Source organism: Odontomachus brunneus, unplaced genomic scaffold (assembly GCF_010583005.1).
Source record: "Odontomachus brunneus isolate Ranch 3 - 2012 unplaced genomic scaffold, Obru_v1 Obru_scaffold_054, whole genome shotgun sequence".
NCBI lineage: Eukaryota > Metazoa > Arthropoda > Insecta > Hymenoptera > Formicidae > Odontomachus > Odontomachus brunneus.
The window spans coordinates 105,734-129,980 of record NW_022639504.1 but is presented as its reverse complement, the minus strand read 5'-3'; the positions used below and the strand labels follow the sequence as shown (position 1 = coordinate 129,980).

Below are 24,247 nucleotides of genomic sequence, written 5' to 3'. Positions count from 1 at the left end.
AGAGAGAGAGAGAGAGAGAGAGAGAGAGAGAGAGAGAGAGAGAGACGCGCCGTCCGCCACGATAACGCCGTGATGCGATTTCGCTTGTGTGACGTCGGTTTTCGCCATGACGTCACGCGCGCGCGCGCGAGAGACAACATTCTCAACCCTTTCAATACCGTGGCTTTGTGTGTTCCGTGGGAAAATTGAATTTTTCATGAGTCCTTTTCTGCTTCTTCTAACACACATACACACGACGTTGTGAATGTTGAGAAAATTCCCGTCATCACACGTTCGGTTGTTTAAGAACCGGAGTGTGATTGTCTCTCTTACTCTCCATTCTTCACTGATCTTCGAAACCTCTCCTAGCATCGAGAAGCCCTTACTGTACTCTCCTCCATCGGCCCTTACTGTAATATCCCGGTGAGGTGAGGACCCGTTAGATCGATAACTAGCAAAAGCTGATAAGTCGTTAAAAGTGGCATTAAGGGCGCAGAGCACGTATGGACGCTAGCGAAAATAGGAGAGAAAAAGAGAGCGTGAGAGAGAGAAAGAGAAAGAGAGAGCTTACGAGAAACATCGTAAGAAGTCGTTAGGAACACACTTCCGTCATATAAGTACACAACTTTGCGGTCGTAATTCAGTTATTGTTGTATCTCGCGACTATAATTGTAACATATTGTAACATACATATAGTAATATATTGTAACATATTATAACATACATATAGCAATATACTGTAACAATAACTGCCTATGGGGAATTTTATATTAATTATTACAGTTACTCCTACAAAACGCGTGTACGCTACATTTATCAATAAACAGCCGTCGAATTTACAAACGCGCTTATCAAAAACAAAGAGTGGATTATTAATGAGCAAGTTAACATCGATTTACTGTAAAGGGTTTGTCGTTGTAAAGGGTTTTTTATTCAATTCTATCCAGTGAGAAATTACTCCAATTTAGTAACAAAAAATAATTAGGAAGTCCTCTCGTGAAATGCTTGAAAAAATACCAATGGTCGATGGTGCCTCTCTAATTTAGCAGAAATTGACACATCGCGCGAAATTGAATAATTTTGTGTTCACATTTATTCGGGGACCATGACAGGCCTTCAGCGACAACTTGATATTTATCTCGGAATAATTACGTAGGCACAGTTACGCAGCTCGCGGCGTCATATATGCGTGATACATATTAAACCGGAACAGGAGATAAGCGGTATTTCGCGACACGTTAGGAACAATGTCAGCCGCAGGGATTTCGTGCTTTGGTATCGATCGAATCGAGCACGCCAGTTCACGCCGTCATTAGCGTATCCGAGCGATTTGACGCGTCACTAAGATTATTAGCGGGTTATGCGTCTCTCCACATCGTAAGCCGCCGACATATTCCATGACTGCGAAAGCAGCTTATAAAATTTACAAACGTTCCCCGGAGAATCGCGCGACTTCGATTCGCGTTCGATCTCAAGTGCACTTTTCGAACGTGTTTTTCTGCATGCATATCCGCTCAACGTGGAACGTCACGCGTGGGACAGAATTCAACACGGCGTGATCGCCGCGAGGAGCCAAAATTTCGCAGCGAAACTTGGCTCACGCTGCGTGCAATCCCCCCGTGTCGCCTCCACACGTTATCGCGGAAAAGAGCGAATTTTGCCGGAGCGTCTGATAATTTCGTAAAATTGCGCGCGCATGAGAAGGTCTCGCGGCGACAAGAAGCATTCAGCAGCTTTCGGAAGCGGCAAAGTACCCGCGTCCGGGAAACTACTCGTGAAAGCGGAAAGCTTGACGGTTAGTTTTACGCCATTGTCCTTGCAATACGGGATCCTCGCTAAACACGGCGGAGCAGCTACAAGAAGGCGAATCCGCATAAATCTTCCGCCATAATGGCAAGCGAGCTCACGATGCGTTTCGACGGGACAACGCGTATTTCCCGAGGACGCAAAATTGCGATTGGAAAGCGATAAGCGGCACGTTCCTTTGCGACGGCAGGGTTTTACCGCGGGAAGTTCGCAGAGGGAACAGGCTGAGATCAAGATTGCGCGAAGGTAGGATGATCCCTCGCGAGATATCTTCGTTATCTTCTTCGTCGTGCACACGGAGAGAATTTTATAGTAAAGATTACGATAGGATTTTGTAAGCGAGGTACAGATCAACATTCTGCATTAATTCACTATCCTTTCGCTTCGTGTGTACTATTTATATCATATAGCAATTGAAATGTTCCATTAAAAAACTCTCCGTTTTTCCAATAAAAGCGTGCAGCCGAGTTCTGCTCTTTTCCCATGAGATTTTGTGAAACTTTGAATATTCCAATAAATGATACATCAATTTAAAGCTTAATACGAGTAAATTAAAAATATAAAGTCATGATATTATTCTTGTAGTCTTTTGAGGGATAAACAGCGCAAAAGATTGCAATCTCAAAAAACAGCCATACTGTTCAGATTGTAGCCTTTCGGATGGTTTACCTGCCAAATAACTACGAAAAGAACATCGAGACTTTATACTTTTAATCTACTCTGCATAAGCTTCAATCGTTAATATTCAGGATATTCAGAGTTTCTTTGAAAAAGTAGTGAAAAGTTTTCGCTGTGCTCTTTACTATATTATTTAGCAAGATAGACCAAACTGACAGTCTATTCCTGGACTTATCAGAAATATGATGAAATTGTAAAGAATTTATACGAAAAGAAACCGTAATATTTTCTTTGTCTTTGACAGAATTGAAATATTTAACATCGAGAATAAAATGAAATTTCACGCGCAAATGTGTGTATTTTTAAGCGCGCGAAAATAAATTTAATATCGCGCGCAACCCAATTTGAATTTGGTGGATAACATTACAATATGTGTAACGAGATTATTAAATTACGAGGTTGATAATATAACGACCGTGTGCCGAGTATCGAAATGCGCGAGCGCCATTTTATATGTGCACACGCATCCCGATTTCGGAACTTCACGCTCGATTGTTTGAAACACTCGTTGTTGACGGAAAAAAAAATTGTTTTCCACGACGTGTACACGCCGCGTGTACGTGCGAGAGAGCGATGGGAGAATAAAATTGGATAAAGAACAAATTTGTGCGATTGGGGCCGTAATTAGAACGAATTGCAATTAAAGCCGTTGTGGCATTACGGAAAACCCCGTTTCGTTTTCCACGAATTGACTTTAATGCTCAAACGCGGCCGGCTGAAACGCGGTTACGCCGTTAAAGCTTCATTTTAACTTAACGACGTTTTAATGATTTCGGCTTTGGCCGGTCGTCAAAAGCGTTACTCAGTTTGCCGAATCGGATGCCGGTCCACAAAACGAATCGAATAAATCGTGTATGCGTGCCCGCATAAATAATCCGCCAACCAAAAGCGGCGCACACACGAGACAAACGAGGTTACTTTTCGCCACACGCGCTTATTTAATATGTAATGTAGAAAGTCACGACTGTTTATTTCTAACAAAGTTTTATCGTTACACCGCAAATTTCGCCGACGCGTGCCATTATTATACGTTACACTAATTTCACCTTACATTTTCGTACCTTTTAGTATCTTGCATTTTAATATCTTTTTTAATTTGTTAAACAACTTGTGAGCTTTAAGAACATGAAGTCCCATGGAAATTGTCAAACCGTTGCTTCCATGTCAAACCATGCTTTACCCGCGTCAGATGCGCGAAAACCAATTAGATTCTCGGATAGGATGGAAAAACGAGACACGAAATCTGCGATTCAAATGCACCTTTTTACTTACGAGTCGCTTCCTTCGGTGGAACAAAGGCGAAATAAACGGCGCATTTATCGGCACGCTCGGTACACGGCGATGGAGTTTATAACTTTCCAACGGAGGCAACGCGAAAGATTCCAACGAGAATCGATTCAATCGATGCCACAGTACGAAGTCCTCGTTCCCGGCATCGTTGCTGCTAGAATGTCTGTCGCAAATACTTTCAAAGAGGTAAGCTCCCGATTTTTTATTTCGCTCGGATTTGTAATAGCAACGTCTACTGCGAGTCGACGTTACGTACAGCTAGGATTAATTCCTTAAATAATACGTCCGAAAAAGTTTGTTGTTAAACCTTGAATTCCTTTTGATTTGTTTATATAAATTATTTGTCGTATTTTCATTAAATTTAGAAAATACTTATTGCATTTTTTAATTCGTAGTAGAGATACGAATTAGAAATATTTTGCATTCTATTTTTTAAAATTCTTTAAAGGAAATAGCAATACAAGAAAAAGAAATCTAGATGTACCTATTTAAAAAAAAAAATCGACCTTAGGGGAATCGCGCAGTTATTTTAAATTCGTTGAGGAAGGTAAAGGTTGCCACATTTTCACCTCAATCATTTTCACAACGCATTCACAAACGCATTAAAAAAAAATGTCATTCTACCATAAAATTTTCCACTGACTGCCAGATTGCAGGATGTGTTGTAAAATTTATCGAGATGAAAGTGACACAGTATTTAATCATCTGACTGCACACGGAAAGAGAATTTCATAGTAAAAATGATTATAGTATTGTGTAAGTAATGTATAGATCGATACTCTGCAGCGTTCTTACATTTTACGTGTGCAAATTATTTTTGGAACTGAAATGCACTATTAAAATACTCGCTATGTTAGCAGCGAAATCTGCTATGTTTCTAGCGAAATTTATTATGTTCCTCAGCAAGATAGACGGTCTATTCCTAGACTACTAAAAACATAATAAAGTTGAAGAGAATTCTTATGAAAAAAAGGACTATGATATTCTGATCGTGTACGTAAAGTTAGAGTCAGTCAATCCGGGATCAAATTTCCAATCTGCACATTCACCGGGATTGGTGAACACCGCAGACGATCGGGATCCGCGGCCGACAGAATCTCATTGTACGAGCTGCTAAGGGCGCTCGGCATTTCCTCGATCGTTTCCCGGGAACGTGGCTCTACATGAGAAATCGTCCCGCGGTAAGATACAGCCGCCGTGGCCTGCGGCCCGGTGACGTAATCCGGTAATTTCTCTTTCGTGTCTGGGCTGGAGCGGCGAGCCCGAGACGAGACGAGACGAGACGAGGCGAGATGGGATGCGACGCGAGAGCGAAGGTTAGGGCGGGACCAATTAAAATGCCACCCGACCCCCGAATGCATTCGCCGCTAATCAACTCGGAACCGCGCAATGTTTGGGTCATTAAGGTGCGCGCTCCCGGGGCCCGAATTTCCAAGCCGGATGTCCTTAAGCCAATTACACGGAGCCTCCATTCCGTCCCGGCCTCCACCGCGACTTTAATTCCAAGCGGCCGCGCCGAGACCGCCACTTTGATTAATCGATTCTGATCCAATTCCGCGAAAAGTACAAACCGCGCAATCGTTGCGAAAATTCTCCTCGCCGCGCGTTCGTTCGATCAAGGATCGCGTCGATAATGTCCAAGTGTTGCCATAAATATCACCGGAGCATTTGACACATATCGAGATGTGACATGAGCATCAACGTCAGAGAAAATGGAAACTGATCTATTAATTAAACTGTCATTTTGGCGCGAAACAGTAATAGTCTTCGTTTTTGTGCTATCTTTCACGCCTGAGACAAAAAATATCTAAGAAATAAGAACATTTATTTGTTGAATATTAATAATACATTCACTTACACTGATATGAAATTTTTCAAATAAGAAAATATACATTTCTTTGACACTTTAAGAAAACCTTAGCTTTTCGTGAAAGCGATTATTTATTCCGTTTAAATAACAAATTTAGACTTAAGTGAATATGTTATTAGCATCCATCGAATAAATATTTTTCATTTTTTAAATATTTATTTTATTTATTGAGATCTTTTTTTAGGAAAATTTAAAAATATTAAATATAAGTATATTTATAGCGTGAGAGAGAGAGAGAGAGAGAGAGAGAGAGAGAGAGAGAGAGAAAGAGAAAAGAGAGAGAAGAGAGAGAGATTGTGAATGTGTCACGATTAAAGACTCGCGATATTTATCTCAATTTGTGTGCTAAGAGAGAAAGTAATTGTGAATTCCCGAGTCTAAGTACGAAGCATTGATCTTCTTTCAAATTGACCAAACGAGCGTGAGAGAAATTTAACGATCGATCTGTTTCTTCGTGCGCGACAGAGAGAGAGAGAGAGAGATCGAAATCGCCAAAGGCTAAAAATAACCTAACTTCGGGTTGGGTGAAGTAATAGAGACGAAGGTCCTTCGGAACGTGGCTCTCGTGACAATTCAGTCCTTCTGTCGGCAACTCCGGATTCCCACCGCAGAAAATCGTAGAGGTAGGAAGCGAGCAAATACTAAATTCCGCTACGTGATCGCGGTGCCATATAAGGATGAGCCCGATATATTCGGAAAATGTAGCTCATATCGAAAGGTCTTTCCCGACCAGTGGCCTTCGATGCTGACCCGATGATTACCGCCACTTCGGCTTTATCGTTTTCCATCAACTCAGGATCGCCAAAAACCCGTTCGCTTTCGCAATGAAGTTTTCTTCGTCGATTTAGCTCTTTGCGAATATATGTGAAAACAGCAGTAATTAATGTTCAAATAGAAATTCTGTCAGCTGTGTTGGTCAAAACATACAATTTCGCAGTGTTTGTTAATTTGCATTTATCCATCTTAATTAATTTCTCGTATTTGAATGATTTTTGCTATGATTGTAAGACTATTTTTTAGAGCTCCCTGAATCGTAAGGACCGATTTGTCTGCAATGTGAAGAAGCAAAAGTAAATACGAACCGATAAATTGTAGTTGGGCGTTTCCAGATTTATAATAATAGCGCACCACACGAGAAACACAGCCATGCGATATATCGAAGCATAAATCATAGGGCTTCCCGCTGATCTCGGACCTTTTCTACGACCTCATCATCAATTTCTTCCCGTTATCTTCACCGTGTATACGAGCGCAAGTTGACATTAAGCACTCCATGTGTCATCGCCGTGGCCGTGTTTAAATCGTCTCGTAAATTATGCATCGGAATAAATTCCGCGAACGTCTCGCAACAAAAAGCTCGATCAGTCTGTTTTCCGACGGAGGAAGAAAATATGGGGGAAAAGGCGTAATTTCACGACTTCGAATATCGCATCGTTCAAAAGCGGAAAACTCGGCGACCTATGGAAAATATAGTTGTGCCAAGAATACTGGCCAATACGTTAATATAAAAATTTAATTAATCCAAACAACATGATGAAAGAAGTATAACGTACTTTCGCGATAAAAATTTAAGATAGAAAAGAGCGGTAATTAATGTTTAGATAGAAATTCTGTCAGCTGTGTTAGTCAAAACGTGCAATTTCGCAGTGTTTGCTAATTTGCATTTATCCATCTTAATTAATTTCTCGTATATTGAAATATATCTTTGTGTCATCCATATCATTAAACACCTTTAAATCAAAGTCTGGCTACAGTCAAAATCTTACGAGAAAGAGAAACATATTTTCGGTCTCTCTCTTTATCTGCTCTGTGGGATTTAACAAAACATGGCGGACCAATCAAAACTAGCTGACTAAACTCTTATTCAAGGGTCTCTAGGTATCATTAATGGAAAATCTAAGATTACGTATTTTTTTTGTATTGTTAAGAAAAAGCTCGCGGTTACTTGGGTTACACGGGGAATAATATTTGCGTGAAGTATCCGAGAACATTATGATATACGTTTTAGGTAATTCTCGACTATTCTGTAACATTAGACAAAGCGCCCGGATCGGAGCCTTCGATTCCAAATCGAAAGATTAAATCTAAGGTCCCGACTTGTGGTCAGCCGGGGGACAAGCGCCGGGAATTGGAATTCCTAACGCTGAACTAGCGGGATAGGAAGTGGCCAATAGGAAGTTCCAGCCCCTTCCGTCCCGGGGATTGGCGAACGCCCTGCCGTGCCGCATACAGGAAATGTATCCAACGGGCATGAATCGAAGTAGCAATGAGGAACGGACCCGAGCAACCGCGAACAGATCGTCGACCGCGGCCTTCAATCGAGGTCTATTACAACGTATTTGAAGCTGTCGCCATACGGGGTTTACTTTGGTCCCGCAGCAAGAGATATTGCTGTATTATGACGACTGTACGGCGCCGGCCTTTCCAGTAAACAACGATAATTACAAAATAGGAAGAAGGCGTTTTTTACACGCAAACAGCAAGATTGACGACGTGAAAAGATGATATTCCCTCTCGTGTCTTTCTTCCTTTCTTCGCGACATGTGAATGTGTAAAAACTCGTCGTTTTGCTCAACCATCACTGCACTTGACGTGACGCACGCATTTTTCCATTATTTTGAACAAAGCGCAACGCGCGATTTTCCAAACTTACTTGGCCCGAATAATTCGACCTGCATATGTGTCCTCAGTTTTTATGTAACGACTGTAAAAAGATTGGGATAAACATCTGGTGAGGGAAGAGGCTAGAATTTTCTCTTTAAAATATGTTATCTGGATATTACGTTGGAAAGATGAAACCACGTCGCGGCTGTTCCGTTAAAAACTGGCCAGTCGAGCGTCCGTTCGTCGCGGCCTCTTTTCCCACGGTAAGATTAAAAAACTCTCGGCCGAGGTAAGGACAGGACAAGGGGTGGGCGTGCGGCAGGAGAGACCTTTCACGTGATCAAGAGAGTTTCCTGGCAATCATTAAACCGTCGAAAGACGTGCTCAACAAGGCCGACGGCCGCCGTCGGCGTCGCCCGACGTGAGTTTTATCGGCCCTGCCGTGGTATTTTATTGAAAAATGCCAGGCTCTCTCTCTTGGGGTGACCGCCGGGACGAATGCCTGGATTAAGACGGGTAAAGAAGATCTCAGGATCTCTGTGATTTTTTGCGACTCGACCAGAAGGAGAATCTGCGGCGAGGATGGAAAAGAGAGATGGAAAGGATGGAGGAGGAGGAGGAGTTATGGGGAACACGTGAAGTGAGATCTGTGACGAAGGGAAAAGGGAATAGAGAGACAGTACGATTGCGGATGGAGCGCGAAAGGAAAAGAGAACACAGCGACAAAAATGGAAAAAAGAAGCGTCGATGAAGGAGTTGAAAGGATACGGGTGAAAAAGGAGAGGCGAGGGGAGAAAGAACTCGAAACTCGGTGAAGAATCGAAGAAGCGAGCGTAGATGGACGAAGGGACAGTGGTGCTCGAGAGAGTCGCTGTGGTGAAAACGGGAATGATAGGAGCGGAGAGGGGCAGATAGAGAGAAGCGAAGAAGCTGTAAGTCGGTGGGCGGCGGGGTGGTGATCGAGTGGGACGAATTGACAAATTCCTGGGTGATCCTGGAACATGGCCAGGACCGCGATTTCTATCGGCGTTCCGACGACAAGCGGGAAGGAAGGACGCACGGGCCGGAAGAACGTTACGCCGACGCCCGAGACGATTCAAGTGATCGATAACCGCGAATAAGCTTGCAAAGATTTCTGGGCAACGAAAGGCAAAACAAAAAAGAAGAGATAGACGAGTATTTACCGGCATTATATTACCGCATTATATCATCTTGACGTGATGAAATTCGAAATCTACACTCAGAGAGAAACGTAACAACGGCAATGTGACAACTATGTGAGTTTGTGATGTATACAGATTAATTAACTGTTACTGTAGTAATTGCAACTGAAGCTTCATTTGCAGTAACTAAAAATAGTTTAACTATGAAAGTTAATTCCACATTTAAAACTCGTACAATTGTCACCTACATAGTTGCCATCACCATGTCTTTTCTCTAAGTGCAAATCGAAACTCACCTGATAATTTCTCCTCTCGCGTATTCATCTCGTAATCTCGGCTATAACCGTAAACACTTTGGCTGTTACGTAATTTTATTGAGAAAATTTCTCGGGAAAAACTGTGCACGGGCTACTGACGGCAATCTCCTTAATACACGAATCATCGAAATGACGGGCGAGAAGCTAGGTTGATCACGGATTAAAGGGTGTAATCACGAATATCGAATATAACAAAATTTTTTACGAGATATGTGAATAATTCGTGCGTGTAATGAAAATTTTGCCAATACTTTCGATTTACACAAACGTAAAATTAAACGAAAAAAAGAGTTATGGAAAATAAAAAAAAAGAACAAAAAGAACACCAAGAATTCAACAAATTCAGTAGCATGTACACGTTCGAGGATTAACGATCCTATCGGGATTTACGTTTGTTCGGCTCGCACGAGGCCATCGCACGACGACAGCTACAAGCTATTTTTTTAAATTGTTTCGCCGCGCTTTAATATACGAATCGATAATATCGCATTCCATCGCGAGGGTGGAGTTGATGCGAATAATAATGGGGAAATATGCGCATTAAGGGACTAATGAAAAATCAAGAGTTTTTGTTTCGCCCGCGCGAGAGCCGGAAAAGCTCATAAAAATATTTTACCCGATTAAGCGGAAACTTTTTTAATTGGGAAGTGAAGCGCGGCAGGGCGGCAGAATAATACCGACACGATGAAGAAGTGAAAGCAAGAGAAAGAGAGAGACAGGCAAAGAGAGAGAGGGGGAGGGAAGGAGGAAGGGGAGAGAAGAAGATCGGAGGCGCATTCGTGAAACACTACAGTCAAAACAAAGAAGCAATTTACCGGCGGAATCGTTGAATTAGGTTTCGTCATTAAGCAAACGCGGCAAATGGAAAAGAAATTTAACGATGTATTTATTTTTAATTTCGAAATAGCGGTTTTCCCCGAGGCACAATGTGACGAGCAAAGGCTATACGATTGAAAACACGATCGATCAAGTGTTCGAGTTTAATTAATTTGAATATAATTCCTATCTGCCGAGTGGCGTTTGCTCGAACAAAAGCTTAGTAACCGATTATGAGAGGCCAACTTATCGTTAAATATTGCGGAGAATAGTCAAAAGATCGAATTAAATCAACCTTTAGTCTTTCAACGGCAATTTTATAAGGATTGCTTAATCAAGAATCAAAGTCACGTATTCACAGGTAAGGAGAACCACTTCCCACATCTAGACTGGTATTTTTACATATTTAACCATTAATCCAGTACCTATAATAATCGCGCGTCATAAGGAGCGAGAATACTTGCGAGGCAGATCACGTATTTACATTAATCCACATCTACATATGTAAACTGCCGTATCTAACGCCGTATCTAGCGCCAAAAGGCGCGACGTCGGATAGTCGACTGAGATTGCACAAGAGCAGCCTGTCGGCAAAGCTCACAATTAGTTAATTAAAATATCTTAGTTTTAATTAAATTATATCAGAGGAAAATTACTAGGTGGTGAAGAAAGCCCGGTGGATGACTTAGCATGAGAAGCATCGGCATAAATACGCATTTCACCGGACTAGCAGGCATTTTAATTTCATCTCAGCGGCGATTGCAAGCGAGCACGGCTGCTCACATAAAAAAATGGACTCGAAGAGTGTTGTAAAGCTGTTAGATAAATAAAGGCCAACCTAATTTCGCGAAAATCCGCGGACGTCCAAGCTGTTATACCTGCGATAGGTGACTCGTTCGATTAAACGAAAAGACCACGAAAATGCGTCAACCGGACGGCGGTCTGCGACTGACGGAAAACCTATAGACGGAACGCGATCATTAATGAAATGACAAATTGTTCTTTGTCGACGGGAGACGACGGCCGCCGTGCGAGCGCTGACTCGGCTTTGTGTGCAAATCGACTATTTAGGCCTATTTCCACCAATATTATTTTAGCTTTAAGCGAAACTTAAACATATATCTATCTTTATCTTTCTCTCTAAATGAATAAAGACAGACGTATATTTAAGTCTCGCTTAAAACCAAAATAATGTTGGTGCACCTTAATACTGCGATGCGTACGAGTCGTCGGAATCGATCCACGCGATAGGAAGTCTCTCGTGATGACATCACCATTGTTACTATCAAGCGAATCGAGGACCAGGGAGAGGAAAGCCGACTGATCGCAAGCTCGAAAGCACAAAGCTCTTGAGAGGAAATTCCCGATTAATTCCCGTTTGTTATCGAGGGTCCCAAAATCAGATGACTTGCCTATGAGCGTTTGGCCCATTGCACTCTTTAATTATTAAATTGTTAAAAATGATATAATTATTATCGACTGTGTCGACAAACGGATCTGTTTTATCTATCGAGCGAGTAATGTCTATTTTACGAGCTTGAGTTATAACACACACGCTGTAATACTATTGAAATCGGAAAAAATTCCACGTAAAACATTAATATCGATCACGAGGGTTGGATTATATTTCCTTTCTCTCCCCCGCGAGAAATGTATTCAAAAATTATCAAAGCGTAATGGAATCATCCCGCCGTGGATATTACCTGGTACCAAAGTCGGGGGTAAAGAGAGGTAAAAATGCGAGAACAATTCAACTTAATTAGTTTCTCCTCGGCCGCTCGATTATCGTGCCTGTCACTGGCGAAATGCTCGTTCGTTTAGTCTCGCTTTGATAAATTGGACAATAAGTCTTCGCGGCCGAAAGATGCAATAATCTCGTTGTAATTCTAGGTGAACTGCCAGCCGCCGTGCACGACGGCAACGGAGTTTCAAGAGCGTTCCTTAATCTTTGGCTGGTTCACTTGACGATGAGCTATGTTTTCACTAGATGACAGTATTAAGGTGAGTAGACAGAAAGCGCGATCAAAACACAACGAAAAAGTTCAAATCTCCACGTGACGATTCGAGATACAAAGCATCGCGACTGATAAAATTAACGGAGGTCTCCAAGATGTGATGAAACGGGAGGAACTTATTGCTCGTTTGCTTTCTGTACGAATTTAAATGCAACATATTTTCGAAATAACCACACATTGTATATACACGAAAGAAAAGATTTCATTTGAAGAAAAGGTTAGATTAAGCAAATATCTGGTTAACCAGAATTTTATTAACTTGAACAGAATTCTAGCAACTTCAACCGGCAAATTTCTGGTTCATTTATATTTCACCAAATCTCTGGTCAATCCAACCAAATTTCTTCTTCCGTATGACTCTATTTTTTTATATTTTTATTTTTTAAATAATTAATAATTAACTTCACTATCTTTGGACGAATCATGACGTTTACGCAAACGATTTGTCGCGATTGTCAAATAAAATTAAATATAAAATTATTCAGTTCGGAACTACTATTCTCAAAAACAAAATAGACAATACAGTTTGGTATTTTTAAAAAATCTAACAAGGTTTCCCTGCTTCATTTTTAATACACACATTCTGAACTCTATGAGTGTCGAAATTTAATGAAAATAACGTCAGATTTTGCGCACAGGGCGTTAATGCAAAGATATCGGTAGAAGAAAAAAGGAGGAGAAAAAGCACGGCGAATTAACGGCTCTTCTCTCCGCGAAATTCCCGGATATACCGCGGGAATATGAAAATGTGAGCGATCTCGCAACTGCGAGGCTGGAAACGAATCCGCGGATCGTCAAATAATCGCGCGCGTCACACCCGATAATCCAACACCGCCGCGAGATTGGCACCGAAATTCGCCCGGAACGGCGCACAACGGCGCGATGCTACGTTGGACGTCGCCTTAATACCCGTCGGGTCTGCCACAATAAAACGACGATGGCGCGTTTATTACAAGCATCGCGAGTCGAGCCGTTTTCATAATTATTAACGCTTCGGGCACGTAAAACGCTTCGGAAGACTGTCGATAATGGACGCTTTATCTCTCCTGCGAATCTTCATCCGACGGTTACTACCTTCCACTCGACCTCCTTCAGGGTTCATCATCCCTGTCTCTCTCTCTCTCTCTCTCTCTCTCTCTCTTTCTCTCTCTCTCTCTCTCTCTCTCTCTCTCTCTCTCTCTCTCTCTCTCTTTCTCTCTTTCTGTCGGTTTTTCGCATGCTGACCATAACCTTCATGCTTCACACCGCAAACCGCTTTCCTCTTCACCTCGCGCCATCCCTCTTTAGTCTTTTCTTTTTTTTCATGCCGCTGCCTAATCCGAGTTTCAGATGAGTTCTCAGGAAGCCCATCGACTTATAAGAAGCTCACGCCCGCCTGCGAGAGTTTCTGGGTTAACGCGAAATCTACATCTCACGGCAGGTGGAAAGGAGAAACGGAAGGATCACTCCAGTCTGCCGGGCGATATCATACTCTCTCCTCCCTCGTGTAATGGCGAATCGATCGACGCGAACGTTGTTTCGAGGAATAGCTCGCGCGCGTGTGGTCGAAAAGTCGAAGCTCCACTTGAAAAATGTCCGTGATCGAAGAACGAAAGAAATCAAAAAATATTGAAAGAACGGGAATCAAAATGACTCGTTATTAAAACATCCCAAATAAGTTGAAAAATTTGTAAGGTAGATATCCCTCAATTCAGCAAAATGTACACACGGAGATTCGTGCTCGCTCGACTCGCATTATCCCAATTTTTGGCGTACAAAAATAACGATGATGCCTTCGTGAAGAGTTAATGTGCGCGATATTCGTTTTTAATGCAATAGTTGCGACGTATACTCGAAAACAGAATGAAAACGACCTTTTTTTCAATGAGTTTCTGAACGCATCCGGTATCCTATAGAGAGATTTATCTCCTGAGTATCGCTGAAAAACAAATTTTTCCATCGAACACCGGATGCGACGCGGAACTTATTAAAAAAAAAAGAGGAAAAAGCGTCGCTACCATTTTGTTTTCAAACATACAGATTGCCCCGGAAGCTGCGCTCTTTCTGTCCATCGTGGTTTGTTTTGTGAATTCGGAATGGGCCGATAAAAATACGCCACTTAACGTGCCAGATTGCGCGTGTTTTTTTCTTTCTGCGCAAAATGCAGAACGAATAAAATGCGAATTGAGGCGAATTGAGGCACGTTATTCGTTGATTTTCTTATCGGTGCCGTCGGCGTATTCTGCGCGGAATCGCTTATGCGTTTTGGTTCGCATTCGATGTTAGCGTCCGTTAGCGTCCTCGATCTCAAACTTTCCCGAAGTCCTACTTCAATTAAACTTTGGCGACATAAATAAGTTCTCACTCCGGCATTTTCGACCGATGCATTAATGAAGTCACGCGACGCCGTGGACGAGAGTTATTGGAAATTTTATTGGAGCCACGTAATTCGATGTTTCCTCGATGAGTTCCTGCTCACCCCACGTTCTCCTCATTTTTTTTCTTCTACAACGTGTACATAGTACATGAAGCGCCGACTAATTAAAAGAAAGCGACTAACCGGGTGGTGCGCAAACGAGACGACCTTCTTCGCGATTCTGTCATTAAGCGACGGCGAGCGAGCGCGTAATGCGTTCCGCAGAAATTAAATATCCGCACCTCGACGTAACTCGATTAACCTACAAGTGGAATGTGTTTCGTGAAACTTTGGTGAAATAAGAATTACGTAGTTTCCAGCTCGCAAGTTCGCCACCTACATTAATTAAGGTGACCAGATCTCCCAATCTCGAATTCGGGACACTTTATATGTAGAGCGGAGAGCGGAGAGTGGAGGAGAGATTACCGAAAATTATATAATAAACTTATTAATCATAGTTACGCAAGAATGAGATCCAACTCCCAAAATTATGATTTTCTCTTTTTGTTCTACCAACGTGTAGTTTATACGTCTTTTTACATCAAACAAAAAATATCCAAGCGGCTTATGGGCGGCTGAAATTAATTAGAAAAATAGTTTTTATTTTCTACTAGTTGCACCATTTTGTACTAGTTGCGTTTTTTACCAATTTTTTAAGAATTGAATATGTCAATGATTAACGAGAAGAAAATTGGCCATGCTTAATTTCTTGATTGTAAAAAAACTTCAGCGTTTTCTATACTTTTTAAATTGTATATCAAATTTTCGTCTCCATTTTTTTTTTTTTTTTTTTGGAAACGGATTATTTTTTCATAACTACGGCCAATTGTTCCATAATCGATATAATGCACTAAAAAATTCACATTTGGAATTTCTTCCTCTCTCTCCCTCTCTGTACTTTTTTTTTCGCTATCGATATTCGATGCAGTGCGCCAGACATTGCGCGAGCGCTTCTTCAAAAATCGACTCGATTCCTTTTGTAAGCGCGAAAGCCGAGAGGGGCGAGGTCCGAAATGAAGATCCGCGGCAAGCGTACATTGGACGCTGCCACTCGATCCGCGACAATCGAGCGACTAACGATCGTCGGGCGCGTTCGCGCTTCTCCACGTTGCAGCAATCCGCCCGCTGCTCGCAAATCTATATGTCGCTATCTATACGGTATTATCGCTCGTCCGCTGCGCTTGGCATCGATACACGCGCGTCGCGCGTATTACCGGATGCTCCGGCTGTTATCGCGAACGGCGAATAGAGTCGCGGCAGTGTCCGCGCGCTCACTATAATTGCAAGTTTTCGAAATCGTCGCCCGCCATCGGAGCGGCGGTGGGATCGCGGCCACCACGTCATAAAGTAACATCCGTGGCGGCCTGTCGCCGTATCGCGGTCCCCGTATGCGTAACATGAATTAACCGATATTCATAATTCAAGCTTTTATCGTCGCCGCGTCGAATCCCCCATTGTGAAGATATAATTTCGCGATGAGCCGCGGCGAGGGAGGAAACGGGGATGACGCGGTGGGCGCGCAGGGGTGACCGAATACCGCGGCGTTGCCGTATGACGCGGCATCCGCGGAAACTATAGCTTATATGGTGTAGTTTCCACCGCGGTATCTCACCTCCGCGCTTTCATTATCAGCCGCCATAGATCACGCCGTGAGCTCCCGTGACGTCACATCCGTCCATCCCTCATCGCAAAACACCGTTGTTGTGCCCGGGGCAACACGCAACGAGAGGGGGCTGCTGGAGTTGGAATTGGAGTGAGAGAGGAAGGGATGGGGGAATATGAGGGGAACGTATTCTCCCGCTTTTCACCCCCTTGCAACCGCCTTTCCTCTCCTCTTTCCCCGAGACCACCGACCACCGACCTCTGCCGCGGTCCTCGTCTCTGTCAAGTCTCGCCGCGCACGTACGGTTTCGATCGCTCGCTTGCTCACGAGAGCGCCGACAAACCGCCGAATTAAATCCAGTGACATCCTTCACCATCGCGAAGTGTGTCCGACGTTGCGTATAATTCGTCGTGTGTGCACGTGACGAGGGAACGCGCGTGCCCGCACAGACTCTCCCGCCGCAGCTACGCGCGCGGTCCGCAAACCAGGATCAACGCCATCGTCGAGATGGTGATATCGTCGTCGCGCGTGTGCGTGCCGCTCGTTGGAGAATTCGCGGTTGAAATTTGACGTCGGCCGGACGGAAGTTCCGCCGGAAGTGCCGTAACGCGAAGCTCCGCGATCCGATTCGATTGATTTCGGCTCGGCGCGATCGCTGTCGAACGAGTTCGTCGGTTTGTTTGGCACTTGGTAACGCGAGTAGCCGATGCCGTCGACGATTCAGCAACAGAGACGCGGAAAACGGGCAAATGACGCGCTTTAGATCACGCATTGTGCGATTTAGAAACAAAGGCGCGCTGAAAAGGGCAAATTATGTGTGCCTAAAGCCCGCATTGATAGTTATTATTTGAAATTCTTCTTAAGTGAAATACTCGGACTTGAATTCAGAGAAAGTTTTTCAGTTGAATCGTAATTGCAGACATATAAATGTCACATATATCATAAATGAAAATCTTGGGTTCTCTCTCTCAACTCTAAATAACAATCTAAGTATCTTATATGAGACGAGTTTCAGATGATAATTATTAACATAAGCTTAAAACTTCTCGACTTGAAATCTTTAAGTCTTATGCTTTAAATGGTAATACATAAATTAACATAAATTAAAAAAAGAAAGCGACAAACATAAAAATTAAAAATGCACATAATGTTAAAAAACAGGAAACTCAGTTTTAATCGGCTGAGAGATAAATTAAATAATATATGCATGCGAGATGCAATCCAATGTGTTCACAAGTAATACAATTGCTAAAAATGAATTAAATTTTCTCTCGGTACACACAAACAAACACACAAGCGTTTTCAGCAGGGGAATTCTTCGCGCATGTCAAAGACATATTAGGTTCATTTTGGCCCGGAAGCTACCTTATTGTTCCACGTGAAATATCGTCATTCAAGCGTAACGATAATAATTCGAGCCGTAAAATCGCAAGGCCGGCGCCCGTTATTATCCGATGACAAGTGGTCTGTGCATGACATCCGGCGATTTGAAAATGACGTTACACCCGTGCCATTCGTCGACTGCGTCACGCACACGCGCAACATAATGGCTTCGCGCTTCTATTTAATTAAAAAAAAAAAAGGAAAAAAGAAGATAAAAGCAGCAGCACGCACGGAATATTTTCGTCGAGCCGGTGCGCCGAAGCGTGTGTATATTTGCAATTTCATTTTTCAAATACATCTGCGTTTCCACTTTTGCCGCGGCCGGGGAAGTTGGTATTTATTTATACGATCCTATATATATATATATATATATATATATATATATATATATATATATATACGCTGTGCCGTGTGCCTATTACTATATCCCCGCTGAAATTGCATCGAACATTCCTTTCCTTTCTCGACGCGAGCTACGGCACTGTGGAGCGTAAATTCTCCACCGCCAATTAAGACTTAATTAAGCTGTTTAAAACGAGCTCAATGGACACGATGAGGCACTCATTTGTAAATTTATTGTGCGGCGCGTGGCCATGCAGAGAAACGAATGAAATTTAAAACGTTGGAATTATGCACATATTGTTTGCAACCTTACGAATGTATGACGGAACTGTGCAATGCAGTGTGTCTGACAATTCGCAACGGAGCCGCGGTGTGCAGATTGAAAGCATCAATTTGAGCAAGAGATTCCCTGCCGTTTTTCAAAGCCATTTAGCAAAATTCGACGTTGAACAGAGGCAAGTGAGTGCGTTCCCAGCACTCTCTGTGAACATTCTATTTCATATTCGACCAGCCTGGTAAGTCTTCATCGTTGTTATTGCGAATACGGTGAGAAAAACAATGTACGAAGGCGAGGCGATCTTGAGTGTAAACAGCTTAAGACGCCGTGATTCATCGGTTTAATCCAATTACGCAGCGGCTTGCCTTATCTCGAGAAACGCAGGAGCCCTTCCCCAAGCAAATTTCATAAATTTTAATCGTTCGCCTCCGCCGAATCTCGCGGGCGCAATTTCGCCGAGAAACGGCGAACGCCTCGCAGCGCTCTTATCGCTTAACCCTTAATGCTGCGAGTCGCGTTTATTGAGAGGAGAGATTGCGAATTTTTGTCTCTCGTTCATTTTTACGTGACTATCGAGAGGCTATCGGGTGTCTCACAAAGCTTTACTCTTCCGCGCTCGCGGCACGCGCCATTATTGCGATCACTTCGCATCCTTTTGTTCGTAATGTCTCCTCACCGCGAATCGATTGTCTTCGTCTTATGATAACAAGAGCGAGAAATTTTTGGACAAAACTGTTCTTGTGCAAAGCTTATACAAAACTTTTGCACAAAATTTGTACAAAATTTTTATACAAAATTGGATGAAATTCGACAGACTCTCTGATATAATTTTTTATCTTATTTAAAAGTTGTATTTTACGACAATTTTATAATGTTTAAAGAATAAGTTGTAATACATTCACACGGACTGGGGCTCTGAAAAATTACTCTGAAATTATACATTTCCTTATTACAAGTGCGGAAAAAATATTCCTGTGATTATGCAAGATTACCGCAAGGGTTAACGAAAGATGATGTGATATTTGTTTTGTTAGCTTATCCTCCTTCTATCTCTCCATCCCTTTTTTTCTCCCCCCTCACTTATTCTCTCCCTCTCTCTCGTCATATTTTCATGATAAAGACACGACGCGAAACTGTCAATTAGCACGAAGCAAATGCCAATTACCCGTCCCAAACTGCGCAAAGCGGATTTCATGTTAAACCCTTCGACGTGTCTACTTTGACTTGCGTTTAACCTATCAACGGAATAACTATCGGTTAGAACGGCCAGTACGACGAATTACGAGGCGAAAAATCTTTTTTTTTTTATTTTTGCTTTTCAACCTGCGGAACCGCACAATTAACGACGATGTAACTTTTATCTCCCATCGGACAACGCGATTAGGATTAAAGAGCCCAATTAAAAACTTATCGCTCCACGTGAGCTCCGCAAGAGCTATATGGACTATAAGCGTGGGAAAAGTTTTGTCGAATGTCCTGCGTGATAAAAATAAGCACAACGATAATCCGTAGTTGTGCGCTAACCTGATGTGACGATCGAATTTTGTCAGGGGAAAGTCGAGGGCGAGATTTATATACAGGGTGTCCGATAACTGATCAAGCAACCGCCGTGTACGGGTAGAACGGGTCAAAAGAATCATAAAAATTATATACCATTTTGAAATTTTCTCAATATTTATTCCGTAATTAATTAAAATGTATAAATGAATTAACTCACGAGAAGCGATAGGACAGACTCTGTGTGTAAGAGAAATGGCTTACCTCTTAGTAACGATGAGTAAACAGTTGATTTTGAGGCGAAGTAATAAACGACACGTATACGTTACTCCGCCTCGAAATCAGCTGTTTACTCATCGTTGCTAAGAGGTAAGCCATTTCTTTTACACACAGAGTCTGTCCTATCGCTTCTCGTGAGTTCATTCATTTATACATTTTAATTAATTACGGAATAAATATTGAGAAAATTTCAAAATGGTATATAATTTTTATGGTTATTTTGACCCGTTTTACTCGTACACGGCGGTTGCTCGATCAGTTACCGGACACCCTGTATATTAGATCACGAAGAAATTTCGAAAATCGTCTAACAAGATAAACTTTAAATCGCCTAGCAAGAAGCGCACGAAAGCAGCGAGCGGGAAACGACGGATTCAATGCACTCAGTAAGAAATATTTTTAATGATAGAAAAACAATTATTATAAAATATGGCTAAAAGAACTATTTATTTTTAATTAAATTCTATTCTAATTAAATTTTATTTTAATTATAATAAATTCTTTAATTAAATTATTATAATGTTAGTGATAATAATCTTATATGTATGTTACTACCAAAGTTGTACAAATATCAATTCCATTTTTCTCGATTTAGTAATTGATTTGGTGAAATATGTTTCAATTCAATTAAATGACGATTGATATGAGAGGAATCAAGGATAGTTCAATTAACAATACAACTTGGCAAATTTAATTAATTAAATTTGCTATGTTTAATTAAACAATCTTTAATTAAATTTGCTAAGTTCAATTATTCGTTGAATATTCATTGATTTCTTTCGTTCATATTAATCGTCCATTGAACGGTCTTTAATTGGATTCACTAAAATTAATCGTCAATCGAGCAGTCTTCAATTTGTTGAAATCAACGGTCAATTAGACGGCACCACTTGAATTGACTCATATTAATCGTCAATTAAACACGATATAGTTAATTAAAAAACGAATTAATTGCTCCCAATTCTGATTAGTGCTATCATTCTCGTGTTAGAACAATAAAAAGAAATATAACTGAGGCCAAAAATAACTATTAAATCAACCACTTTTTCTCTCTCAATATAAGCGTACGAGAGCAAGCGAGCTGTTCAACAAGAATTCGGACTCTCGGACGGAAGGCTAAAAAATCAATTGACGCCGCTGCATTTAATAACTGAACGGACATTTTCCGCCTCGCGCGGTAAATTAACGGCTTTTATAACGATCCGATAATTCGGCCGAAATTTTCCACGGCGGTGACGACCGCGGCCGCCGCGAAAAGGCTTTTAATGCAGGCAACACAAATTAATTCGCGTTCGATTGAAATTTCATTACCCATTCTTTTTTGTAAGGAATCGCGCGATTTCGTCGCGTCGCACAATGTCGACGAAGTAGCGCGTTTTGGCATGCATCGAAACAAGGATTCTGTTGTCAAAAAAGAATATGTGATGCACCTGACCAAGATTTGATTAAAATGGGATCAATCAAATGTCTAGCAATTGCAGCCAAGATAGTCAATTGCCACTAAATATGTTTTGCTTTCTCAACAATACACGTGTGCTTGACACGAGTAAGAAAATATATAATGTCAACTAAATTACATGTACCGGATATTTGAATTCCAAACAAAAAAAGCATTTTTTCGGCGCGTACGATTTTCCCGCGAGTATCGTCGACCAAATTAAAAAACTTTCTAATTCTAATTCTTGACAAAATTAAGATATTTATTTCGTTGGATTTGTCATCGAAATTCTGCATCGTTATGAAAATCTTTTGCAAAATTGGGATTTCGTGAGTCAGGAGGTTTTTTAATTTCGATATCCCAACGGTATCCCGGCTCGGCAACGCACGTGGTCGATGAGCGAGCTGTCGTGTCTGGCACTCGCGTTTCCGCCTTGTTGCCGTCATTTATAACGTGAGTTAGAGAGTTTAGCGTTAATCAAACCGCCAATTGCCTTTGACGCGTCGGTTTACCTCGCCGCGCGCGCCGGCTCGAGCAATTATTTGATCGGTCGTTAACAAAATTTCCTTTGTACTCACTTTTCGACACTCCGGCATCATTGCGAGAACGAGCGCGCGTTAATGCGCGATTGTTTCTCTAATATCGCGGAATTGCCATGACACAATATCATATTTGCATCAAAGAATTGTTTGGCGTTATCGAAAGCGGAAATATCAATTATCGGTTAATTGCATTCCACGGTCGCGACGAGATGTAAATTACGTTCGGCTCGCCCCGCGTTTAAAAAAATATTTTGCTGGAGTTCTAAATGTCGCAGCAAAAGATCTATCGCTGCTTTTTGTATTTGCTAGACATTTATCTATCTTAGCTAATTCCTCGCGTCTAGATAATTTCTGCTATGACCGCAAAACTATATTTTCTTTGGTGCCTTTATCATTTGTCGCGTGATATATCCTCTCCCGTCTCTCGCGAATCCCACGATATTAATACGACAAGCCACCGCCGAATTGCACCCTGTCGTACCATAATTTTTTTTAGCTGAACGATATATCGACTTCTCGCTCCCTTCCCTCTCCTCTCCCCCTCCGACTCCCTCGCGTCTCTTGTATTTACAAAGACCGCCATTTATCTGGCCACGACGAATACGTCGTTTGTCATTGATAATTGTCTAATTGTTAGAGATACGGCCAATCGATTATCGAGGGTGATTAACCGACTTGACCGGCGAGAAGTGGGAGAAAGAGCTGCCAGCGGGTTATTTGTCGGCGGGCTTCCGACTCCAAATTAACCGGCGCTTGTGGATAAACGAATTCATCAGTTTAACGAACAAACAGCCCGGCTTTCCATGTACATTCAAACGTGCGAATTCTTCTCAGCTGCGTTTGGCCGCAGTCCAAACAGCGAAGTATCGCAAGACTGTGTGTGTGTGTGTGTGTGTGTGTATGTATATATGTGTGTGTGTGTGTGTAAGAGAAAGAGAAGAGAGGAATTGAGAGAGAGAGAGAGAGAGAGAGGGGGGGGGAGTGCAGAATCAATAAAACTGGAAAGTGCTCATTGGATTCATTAAGAGCGCAATGCATGTCGCGGAAAAGAGTACACGGTTCCGGCGGGAGGAAATGTAATACACCGTACGAGCGATCGAGACACGACGGGCAGAGCGACGAAGTGGAGCAACGAACGAAGGGATTAATTCGTCACTCGTCCGAGACGCGGCAGCCAAATGCAAACTGTTCAATTATTTTCCAATTAATCTCACCATGGCACGAGTCGCTCATCGCCGCGCTTAAAGCTTGGTTATCGTATTAAACGCGCACGTCAAAATATTATTCAATTTGCGAAAATATTATCGCGACGTGGATAAACGGGTTATATTAAAAAAAAATTTGCGCCGCGTGCACTTTTCCTTTTTCGTGGACGCATCATGTGATGAGTGAATTTTATAATTCACTCGAGGAAAGGAAAGGTTTTGTATGCAAAAAGGAGGAAGGAAAAATCGAAATTCTGATTTACTATCGTCATCATGCATTTTTTTTCATCATCCTTGTGTTAGCTTAGACGATTAAGTAAGACGTTGATGTGCCTGTAATCTTTTTTTTTCTGAAAATAACAAACTGATCGTTTGTAAGACGATGAATCGTTGCATTGACTCTTCGCGCACGATGAGTGCGTGAGGCTTAAACGAATATATATTTAGTTATTTACTAACTATAACCGCTCAACGTTCGGCCATCTTGTCAAATTGAATATCGCGACTGGCGAAGTGTTTTATTATTATTGCGACGGAGAAAAGGTCAGTAATATTAATATCTCCGCGCGGTTTTTATCTACGCCCGCAATATGTTGGCAGTTACGAAGGAATATTCTTTATTGTGATTGAAGGATCGCGAGGTAGGCCGAACCGTTTGACGGAAATCTGTCAACATGTTGTTCCATTGTGTCGCCCGACTGAGGGTAAAACTTGAAACCCGAGGTCCAAAGAGGAAGGGGGGGGGGGG

At 42.1% G+C, this 24,247-nt stretch overlaps 1 protein-coding gene and 1 long non-coding RNA gene across 6 annotated transcripts in view; one reads left to right on the top strand and one right to left on the bottom strand.

Annotated features, from left to right (window-relative positions):
- LOC116845621 overlaps positions 1 to 24,247 on the bottom strand; it is a 137,571-nt gene that overhangs the window by 61,193 nt on the left and 52,131 nt on the right. The gene's annotated exons all lie outside the window — the stretch shown is intronic.
- Positions 1 to 24,247, top strand: part of LOC116845614 — a 213,400-nt gene that overhangs the window by 181,089 nt on the left and 8,064 nt on the right. The window contains exons 8-9 of one of the 2 annotated variants that reach the window (XM_032818524.1): positions 12,414 to 12,524; positions 13,868 to 14,641. In XM_032818524.1, the coding sequence (XP_032674415.1) occupies positions 12,414 to 12,514 (101 nt within the window). In that variant the 3' untranslated portion in view covers positions 12,515 to 12,524; positions 13,868 to 14,641. Of the gene's footprint in view, positions 1 to 12,413; positions 12,525 to 13,867; positions 14,642 to 24,247 lie in introns of those variants that run through there. The other variant, XM_032818523.1, reaches the window with a different exon arrangement.